The sequence below is a fragment of the Temnothorax curvispinosus genome, unplaced genomic scaffold (assembly GCF_003070985.1).
Source record: "Temnothorax curvispinosus isolate PA1 unplaced genomic scaffold, ASM307098v1 QBEX01004246.1, whole genome shotgun sequence".
NCBI lineage: Eukaryota > Metazoa > Arthropoda > Insecta > Hymenoptera > Formicidae > Temnothorax > Temnothorax curvispinosus.
In genome coordinates, this window is record NW_020214026.1 from 316,681 (window position 1) to 327,942 (window position 11,262).

General features: G+C 36.8%; 1 protein-coding gene across 2 annotated transcripts in view; it reads right to left on the reverse strand.

Annotated features, from left to right (window-relative positions):
- The window catches only part of LOC112453319 (potassium voltage-gated channel subfamily KQT member 1), a 75,313-nt gene extending 64,286 nt beyond the window's left edge, over positions 1-11,027 (reverse strand). Inside the window, exons 1-2 of one of the 2 annotated variants that reach the window (XM_025014020.1) lie at positions 9,881-11,027; positions 2,315-2,644 (exon numbers count right to left, since the gene is read on the reverse strand). In XM_025014020.1, the coding sequence (XP_024869788.1) occupies positions 2,315-2,381 (67 nt within the window). In that variant the 5' untranslated portion in view covers positions 2,382-2,644; positions 9,881-11,027. The remainder of the gene's footprint in view (positions 1-2,314; positions 2,645-9,880) is intronic. The other variant, XM_025014021.1, reaches the window with a different exon arrangement.
- Positions 11,028-11,262: the final 235 nt, after the last annotated feature.

An 11,262-nucleotide genomic window follows, 5' to 3' on the forward strand; every position in this document is an offset into this window, starting at 1 on the left:
TGTGTGTGTGTGTGTGTGTGTGTGTGTGTGTGTGTGTGTGTGTGTGTAAAAGGGTGTATCGTGCTTTAATCCGGAAAGAACGTTATTCGTGCAATTTGCGGACGTCATATCTCGTTGCGGATATAGAGATATCAGCGTTGAGCTGAACGAAAACTGCGACGTGCAATTACTGCTCGTAACCAGTGTATCAATTAGAATTAATAATTAATTAATCAATGTATATGTTATTAAGCAATCATACATTATATTCAAACGTGGCGTTATATAGTACAGTATATTTTTTTCTTTAACCAAACGTGCATTCTAGAACAGGGATTACATTGGTCTTTTCTATCACAATTATGCATATATGCATAATTGTATACACTCGAGACAAACCAGTTTCACAAAAAAAGATGTCAAATAACACCGAATTTCGTATAATATGTTTGACAAGCATTTTATTTTTATAATCGTTGACATTTAATTCATGTTTATAGATGTTTGATATACGCTGAAATAAATTTAAAATTATTTATTTTCTTTAATTTATTTTTACAACATCTCGAAAGAGCATCTCGAAACTTAATATACATATTACTAAATTGTTTTTTTAAATGTAATGCCATATTTTTTTATTTATACGTCAATAGAGCTATTTGAAACAAAATTAACAGAAATCGCTACAGGATCCGAAGATATCCTCTCATTAAATCCATTTTAACATATATTTCAAATATTCTTTACTATAAAACAGAGCTATAAAATAAATAAATAAATTGGGAAAGCAGGAAATATATTATGTATAATAAATATTTAGGAAAACAATACATTTTACTTTGCCCTTTAGGCGGCCTTGATAAAAATTGAATTTGAGATTTGAATCTTTTTAGGCGAACGTACTGACTGGGGTGTTGTAAACCGTTGCGACCTTTACACATGTGTGGCCAATAAAGAGAAACGTTGAAATTTTATGATTTCAGACTGGCACTCGTAAAGTTGGGATTTCCATGAATTTCCGTAAATTATATGTAAGTACGTGAAGTTTCCGCCATTGGCGGAATCCTGGTCGGATTTTCATGGAAGTTCAATAACAGGCGAGTTGAGTCATCCCGAGGCATTTTAATATGTCTATACATATGCAACACGTCTATACACACACACACACACATACACACACACAGGAACTCGTGCGCATACGCATTCTATATAATCTGCCCATAATCTTCTGTCGAACGCAGCAAGACTAAACCTTTGTTGTAGCTCTTCCCTCACTTTTCATTAAGCTTACAACATTTTAACGATAGGCATATAATAACACAATATACCCATCGCGTACAAGCGCAATTAAAAATTAAGCTCCACCATCATGCGTTTATGTTGTAGGAAAGTATTCTTAAACGAGAAAATTACTTCCTATAGAGGCAATACTTTCTATAGAATTAATGCGCACTTACGGTCCAGAATAATCCATTAAAACGGAAAAAACCATTAACCATATTATATATACCGGTATTATATAAACCGGTAAATGTTTCCATTAGCGAAATTCACAACAAACAGGGTGCAAGATGTTATTATTGAATATATCGCAAAACTTAATTGTTATTTCAATTTTAATACGTATACAGATTAAAAAACGTAAAGAGAATATAAAAATTTTAGATAAAAGAATTTATATACGTAAAAAAAGAAGACAAAGTAACAAACTTGTTGGGTTATATTACTACATTACGTTGATTAAGAATACATATTTTTCATTAAATGTAATTATGTATTTTCTATGTAATAAATTTATCTCATTATTCTACCTATAAAGGTATATTAGAAAAAGGTTATCAAAAATGTGAAAATAAAATATGAAATATTTCGTAAACTATATAGACTTTTCATACCTTTTTTATGCAAAATGACTAGAAAAATCGAATTATGTAAAAAAACCATACAGTTGTATTTAAAGAAATCTTAATAACATTGATACCTCGTAAAAAAGATTATAAAAGGCTATAGATTTATTTATTTTTTATACATAATATTTTCTCTTAAACTTATGAAATTTTTACTTAAAAACGTTTTTTTCTAAAATAAAAACAAATGAATTCTTTAGGATAATTAAAATAGTTTATACTGTATTATAGTGTATATATATATATATATATATATATATATATATATATAAAATATGATATATTTGAATATTCTCCCACTCTTAAGGATTGTTTAAAATATCCCGCATATGATATATTTATCTGGACTATCTGTCCAAGGTTTATTTTGTACCTCCACATTAAGGATAAATTTTAGAGAAAGGCATCGCGCTATAGGGCCGACTCACCTATTCTGGAGGGTGGAAGTAACAGCCCTTGAGCCTCCTCGAGTGGCATGGCGTGTCCGTGTCTCATATCTCCTCCCGGCAACAATCGCGCGGCTTTTCACGCTGTTCCTCGCCGGATAATGGCAATCGTCAGGGACTGGGACCGGGACCGGGACCGGGACCGGAAGCAGGAAGCTGGCTGAGTCCTGAGGGACTCCTGCTGATGACGGCGGACGGTGATTGAGCGTCATCGCCCCGCCGTCACAACTAAAACCATGCCCAGGTCACCAAGATCGCTCAATTCTCCAGCTTGCGTCAGTAGGGCCTCGTCGATTGCCGTCTACTTTCGCCCTGTCGAAAAGAAAATCTCTCTTTGTAGATGGGATACTGTCGAAACATACCAGGAATTAAGTATTTAAGGTGATTTTTATAACATATATTTAATTCGGATTTTTTTCTTTGACATGCTCTGATGGCCCAATCACCTTAAAGCGTGATCAAATAATATCTCGAAAAATGCTAACTTAAGAAAAAAAATCTAAACATATAAAAGTTGTAAAACTTCCCGAAGAACACATCTGTGAACTACATTACATTATTCAAACAGCACCGTTCGTAATAAATGGCAATAATAACTTTACTAAATAAGAAACTCGACTTTTCCTCTTTATTAAAATTTTAATCTCAAATTTTGAATTATAAAAAAATAATACTTTACCCAGTCAGAAATGATTAATCGAGTCGAAGTCGATTTAAGGTCGATGCGTCGATGAATGATCGATGTCGAATACTGATGGTTAATATTTTTATCATCTTCGATCTCGTCATAGTTATTCTTATATTAATTGAGCAATTAAAAATATTTCTGTAAGATTTCTATTGTCTTTCGGCCAGTTCTATACCGACGTGATGCAAAATAGAAAAGCACAGTATATATACTGTGTATTCGAGGTAGAATTGCAGGGGGGGAAGGAGGTTGTAGAAGGGCCAAAGAGCATTAGAAATCTAATAGAAATATTCAAAATTGCTCAATTAGCATAAAAACAGTTATAATGAGGTCACAGATGACAAAAATATCAACCACTATTGACTATTCGATAGCGATCATTCATCGACACATCAATATCAAATCGACGTTGATTCGACTAATCATTTCTGGCTGTTATATATCATATCCTATGTTGTTACCGAAATAATTTACTGAAATAATTGAATATAAATTAAATATCATAGGATTGAATCGAAATTAATATATACATATATCCACTACCCCTAACTCTCCACCAAAAAATCGAGAAATCACGTTCGCTATAGATGTTACACAATGAAACATCATAATTAGTTCTCTCATTCGAATTACACAATGAAACACGAGAGAACAAAGAAACCTCTTATCTGCTTAAATTGTCTGGTTCGCCATTTATCTGGGTTTACATGTGCTCAAGTTTCGTGGTCGATGTACTCCGGCTATTCATAACGGAATACGGCATTGTTTGCGAGTATTGTTGCCAGAGTAACGGACCAAAGTGAATATTAGCAACAATAAACTTATACAACTCTTTTTATTCTTATTAGAGGTTTATACTAATCTCTTACATAACTCTGCCGGCGTTCTATACCTTGTAAAACGCATTATCTATTTATAAAAAAAATATAGATTTAGGCAGTTAAAACAGTTTGGAAGCATGTTTCTTCAATAAATGCATAAATAATTTCCATCTGATGAAAATGCTTTTGTCACTTCATTCGATTATGCAGGATTTTCCAAATTTTCTGACTCTATTGTAGAAGCCTGATATTTTATGCTCTCTGTACGCGCAGGCATTAAAGTGCGCGAGTACCCTCGATGTTTGCTTATGGTACACATATGTGCGTGTAATATTGTAGATCGATAGTCGACGTGTCTCGGTTAGTAGGTCTAGTTCGTAAGAATGATATAGTTGCCGTATAGACATGCGATTCACTCGATCGTGCCCCCTAACTGCGACAACGACATTATAGCACTACACTTTTCTTTCCTCTGTCTCTTTTTTTTGTACAGTTCTCTATATTATCATAAAAAATATGCTCAGTATACAGTAAGGATACTGAAGAAGCACGCGTGATAATCTTTTATAAAATCGAACAAATCACGTTCTTCATTTGTTAATCCTAATAACTCAAATTCTTAAATTATCTTCTAAATCACTATAATCTATATTTTCAATTACATTGTCTACATAATACAAATTCTGTAAAAATAATCACAAATGGACGTATTGTATAATAATCAATATTAAATTAAGATATAATAATATCAAAGTATTATAATAAATAATATGTAATATTACAGCATTAAATAGCACATAATATGTACTAAAGAAAAGAACGTGCGAGTTTACGATAGTAAATTCTTTATTGTCTGATTAATCGACAAATGTATGGTAGATTAATGCGGGATATTCGTTGCTTACATAAATCACTTTCGGCGGGCGTAGGCTCGCGCGAGCTTTCTTTATCCGCTCGTCGGCGATTATTTATCAAAGTGCCTTTGAAAAATTTCTGGAAACGAAACAGCGCCATTCGTAATTCCGAATCCCTTATATCCCCTATATCCTTTTTCTCTACCTATATTTATCACGAGAGAGAAGAAAAAAATTCTGGAAAGGATTAATAAGTCGTCGTCCATTCACGTACGTTAATTGAGATGGAAACGTACGTGAAACGTGCAAGCTAGATTGTTCGTTTTTCTATGATGGTTTCCAATGAATACAGAACACTACCGAATCTCTGCTCTCCCTTTTCTTATTCGATTGCAATAATGATAATAAAACTCTACAAGGAGAGCGTACAATATAACTATCATACAAAACATACAGCTCTGATATCGTTTGTTTTTGTTCGACAGACAATGATATCTTTAAAGTCTATTAAAAGCACTTTTAAAAATCCTCTTCTAAAAAGGAGATGTGAAGTTTATTGTTGCCGCTTTTCCGCGATGCCGATTGGTTCTCTTGCTGCGCTTACTTCATTTGCAGCTGTCATTGTATATTTTGACAGTTGTGTATAATAGGGTTAATAGTGAAATGTTTTAAAGATAAATAGCGCGCGCGTAGCGCGCGTCTGTAGTGTCTAGTGTATTAAAAAGAAGAATGTTGCGGTGCCGAAAAAACATCTTATCGTAACTGTAAAAAGAAACTAACAGATCGATGTACAAGTTGACAATGTGTTTCTACTGCTTTTCACGAGTAAAGTATCTGCTTCTGACAGTCCGAGAGTTTAAATTTTAATGCGTGAATTGATTCGCTGTTACAAGCTGCGTAAAAGTTGTCGCCTATAGTTACTCGTTACTCAACAGCTTTGACAATCCGTATGTTCTTAACTGTTCTAGCCGCGAACGGATGATTTCAGCGGTATATATGCTATATGGCATATTAGTTAAACGAAGATTCGATTTAACTTGCGAAAAGGTTTTCTCTCACTAAATGTATAGATCCAATACCGAAAAGATTTCTCAGGCCGATTAAAGACGCAGCGACCATTATCTGCTCCAAGAAGAAATTTGATAAAATTAAACATTGATCTTTCTAATTAATCGTAAAATTAATCGAAGTAGGAAAATGTGAGATACGAAGGTTTTCAATTTTACAACCGTATTTGCATATTATAGGAAGGATACGTAATACGTATTAAGTTCCACATTATTTGTTCAATACCTATTCGTAGAATCAATGATCGAACTGTTTGATCTTCTCTTAATACTCGGAGATTTGACTACACTAATACGTCATCAAAGAAAATTCTCTAAAAATTATATATTCGTTGCACAAATAGGAGAATTTTTGTTTCTTTTCATCAAACAATATATTACTTATGTAATGGTACGTGTGGAATTTTATTTAAAACGTCAAGTTATAACTCTCCGCAAACATACCTATAGGCCCGAAAGATCCGAATAGTTCAAAGTTCAAGCTCAAAACTTGGAGCGTTTGTATTGTTCGGTTATCAGAATGTTTCAAATATTATTCTCGAAATAAGGCGTAAGACACAGTTATCTGCCGCGTGACACACCAAATTTAACTACTTTAGTCAACAGTTCCACTGACACTTTCCTCATTTCGGCGCTTTCACTTGATTTCCTACGACACTTCTTGCGCGCGCTAAATTTGTCAAACAATCATTTCAAGAAGTATCTAACTATATGTTCTTTTCACACCAATTCCGTTAATCCACATCATTTATTACAGTATATATTGAGGAAATATTAATCATCTCTTGGAACATCATTTCACTTTGCTCCGTAATTTGATAAAGGTGGATAAGGTGCAATGTTAAGAAGCACACAGCCTAAATCGACTTGTCGGGCACGACGATGTTAAAGCTCGAAAGCGCTGTACTGTCGAATAAGTAAGAAAAACTTAATACTGACAAGCTCAAGCCTGACATTTGAAGAAAACGTGAGCTTCGAAACTTCTGCAATGAGAAATAAACGTTTCTATTAGATCTGTAGAAAAAAATTATCGATTTTGTTATTCCTTTATTATTGGTAAAATATTCTTTTATATTCTTGATTGACGTGTTAAATATTATTTTAAACTTTATATCCTCCTGAATTTATTATATTCACTGTTCAAGCTATCACTTATTCTAAAAATATTAACATTTTATATTTTTTTATAATCTATTTACATCCATTTTAAAAATTATTTTCTTTTCTCTCAACATAATTTTATAACGACGACAAATAAAAAAGTTATATAATATTGTATATTACTGTCATAGATAGATTAAGCAAAGCACAAGTTTTAGGTACTCACAGACACATTCGCGCGGGCGTGCGCATATTTATATGCATACATAGAGGTACGAAAGAAAAAACTTAATATTTTGTTTCAGACGTTACGATAAGAAAGATAAAAGCAGCCACTCTATTTTTTTATTAAGCATAGTAAAATGTATCTAATCAATTTTAAAAATGTTAAACGTTATATAAAAATCAAAATAGTCAAACGTGCAAGAAACTCGTGAGATTCTAATCTCATTTAGGATATTCACTTTTTTCATACCGAGTTTCGAGTTTCACAGTAGAAAGGTGTGGTCGCGATAAGATGCCTTGAAATCGAGCATTAAAAATTGATATTTAAGAATCATCGTCGGACGTGCTGTATATACTCATGCTTTCGTAATATCGCGTGACACTGTACCCTTTCTCGCTCCCTTTATCGCGTGCACATAGCGTTTTTCAGTGACCCATGACTTACGTCGGCTTAATTATGTCGATGTTTGACGAGCACGTTTGCTAATGTCCTAATAGCTTTCAATGTTCTGGTGTGAAATAACGTGCATTTAATGACGTATGGTTCTGAGATCTTGTTAGAAATATGAGAGAGATACGAGAGAGAGAGAATAATGTAAATCTCACATTTATTTATTATTTAAGACATCTACGTGTAAGAATACAAAGAATAAAAGAGAAAAATATCGTATTAAAATTCATTCTTTTTGTTAGTTATTTATTTTTCATGCTAACGCGAAGAAGAACTAGAAGGCAAAGTTCAAAGAGCTTTAAGAAGCCTCATATATCTTTGTTATTATTAATTAAAGAAGCCTGCAAAGACGTAACATAAAGAGTTCCGTATTTTGTTGTTGTATTTTTGACAAACATTGACAAATCCATTCAACGCAAAAAGAATCCCAAAGATTTCTACGTCTCGTCAGCAGTGCAAGATTATCATTAGCGCGAGCTGTCCTAGGAAAAGCTCGTTCACAGTGCTCGTTGCTCTATTTTCCGAGAACATATCACACGTCAAGGAGAATAATATGTACGTATATCCCTCTCGTATTCTCTTTTGTACGGAAACAAAGTTCCAGAATAATTGAGAAAGTAGACTAATCCGCGGCTTGATATTTTAGACTACAAAGAAAGTAGTTGACGAAAAAAAAAGAGAGACAAAACGAAAGAAGAAAAGTAAGAGGAATGAAAGCGTTATTACTGTCTCGTTATTTCGAAGGAACACAAAGAAAATGCGCTTCGTTTTTTAACGATAACATATGCTGACAAATTAGAGGCGGACCCAAAAAGAGGGATATCTGGTAAAGTTGATACTAGCGATAGTGGAGCGTCCATTATTCCATCACAATCGAAGCGAGAACAATGTAAACGGATCGATATGTAATTAGTGAATATTACTAACAAATAAAGCGAAGGTGACGTGAGTATTTGGAAGTAAATATGTAATGTAAAAACATGAAAATACCGAGTTGAAACGAAGAACGTATCCGTAGTGCAACCATCAGGTATTTTCTAATTGTCAATTTCGTATTTCTCGTTCGCAAACACGCTCTTTGCATAAAATTAATTAACACGTCAAGATGCAAATTTTAATATAAAGGGGCTATATATTCTTGAGATACTAATCGCAATTAAAAAATAACTAATTATTTTAAATGCTGACATAAATGCACACCTTTTCATTAAAACCATAATCACGTAGTTAAATCGAGTTTGGTTTTTGAGTTATTTCGTTCGCAACGTATTACACGAAAGATCGACAGTACTCAATAATTAATTGATAGCAATAATCAATACTCAAGATCAAGCAATGTAGTAGAAATCGTAATTGAAATAAAAAGTATCGTGACGTGACGTACTCAGCGACACACACACACGTACGAAAGGCTACTATACTGCAGCCAAAAAACTGTCGTTTTTTTCTCCCGACGCGACGGGCGTACTCAGCGTTAATTATTCTCTTCGACATTAACGTAATAAGAGACCGTAATAAGTAACCGTTCTTCTCTCTCACCCTAAGTTTTTTGTTATTAACGTTAACAACTTACTCGGCGTACATCGCGTGACGTGAGTCACGAATAATAACGTTTCGTCATGCTGTTTCGGCGCAATCTTAACCCACACGGTGTTGTATATACATATATGTTATATATGTATATTAGAGATTATAGGACGACCGATAAGACTCAGATGTTTATCTATTTATCTAAGCTCTGCGATCTTCACGCTTTGACATGCACATGCACGATGTTGCGTGTTTCATTCGACGACTTTTCCGTAACGTTTTTTTCTCCTCGAAAGCAGGCTTAAGAGTAAAACAGTCGACGGTCATGTCATGAGTTTCTGAGGGAGCGACAACGTTTCTCGACGATTTAAATTTAAGGTGTTCGACGTTCGACCTTCGACCTTCGACCTTCGACCTTCGACATTTAAAAAGCAGCTTCGTCTATGCACGAAGAACGTGATTCTTCGGAAATTCTATGACGTACTTTACGCACGTGGACAGTCATCTTATGCTCGATCGTCAAGCGGTTTAACATGAGCGTCATGACATTCACGCTACGTGTAAGCTCACGCGGAATCGATTTTGGAAAACGCATCTTTAAGCTTCAAGCGATTGAAAAACTAAAGTACCTATTTAAGTAAAGCCTCGCGCGAGCATCGAGATTTAATATATCAATAATATATATAATAGATTAATCGTTGATCGTTGACAAGTCAAACTGCTGATCGCGCGTGACACGTGTGACACGTAAAAACGGTGAACCGAGACACGGTATTCACCGTTTTATTTCGATTACCGTAGTGGACCGTACCTGTTGCAAGAGGAGCAACGGAAAGTGGTCCCGGGTCCAGGCGCGGTGCTCCAGTGCTCCAGAAACTCGTCCCCCCGCTCGCGCTGTCGAGGTTGGACAGGTTGGACTGGCTCTCGTGGTGACGCCGTCGTCCGTCGTTGTATCCGCCAGGCGGATACACGTAGAATACAGTCGCGTGCTAGCACTGCTAGCTGCTCGGCGCTCGCGGCTCCGACTCGCGGCGCGGCGCCGGCGGCATCGATTCGCCCGATGAGCCGCGTTCCGCGTTCTGTCTGATTCTGTCTTCTGTCTTCTGTCTCGCGAGCGACCGTACGCTCCGTGCCCTCCGTGGTACGCTCACTCGTCGCGCGATAACGGCAACGCGATAACGTACGTTACGCACATGCAAACGACACGTGTCTCGACTCTCCGCTCTCCGCTCTCCGCTCTCCGCTCTCGCTTATCGGTGCGGCGCGGCGTGACAACAATCCGCTCGCCTGACCGAGCAGATTTCGGCTTTACGCGTACGCGCGCGCGCGCGCGCGCGCCCTCCCTTCCTCGAACGAAAGACGGAAGAAGCGGAGCGATTTGGCCTTTCGCGACAGGCCGCGGGAGGTTCGACGAGCGCTGTTAATTCTCACTGTTGGCCGGTCACGGAGTGAGCTCGACGGCATTGACTCCGATTTTCCGAGACCAGAGGCGGACAGGCGGGCAGGCGGCCTAGACTCTAACGGGTCGTCCTGCGGCCTGCGGCGCGACGGACGAGCGCGGAACGCGGAGCGGGACAAACGGAACGAGCGAATCTGATAGGAGGGTAGCACGCGCGCTGTGACGCTGTGGCACTATGGCGCACCGCATCCGCGCAAGTGCCGGCACACGGCAGTCACGGCACCCCACGACCCCACGGCACCCGTAGTCCTGACACTCTCGACTCCCGTAATCCGCTGGTCCACGCCCCGCGCCCCGCGGCAAGCGGCAAGGGCAGGGCGGCGCAAACCAGGGTTCGACTACTAACTCCGATCCACCGTCTACCACCGCGTTAACTCATCCTCCAATGTCCCACTTGTATTCTAATTATGATTCGTGCAACTGAATTTAATACGCACGTAAGAGATTATGAAGCAACAGAATAAATAAAAATTATAATAAAGCAGACCTGCGAAAATGAAATTGTACTCGATAATAGAATTAAAGAACGTAGCAAGCTTTCCAAATGTAAAATAATGCTCGACATTTTAAGAAAAAATAAAAGTAAATCGTTATATAGAATTATGTTAAAAGGAAAATCAATTTACACATATACACATATAATATAAAACGCGATTAATAATTGATTTTTCATTTTCGAGATGAAAGAGATCAGCGACTCGTCGCACGCAGGCTCCTCTCTGCTCCTTATTTCT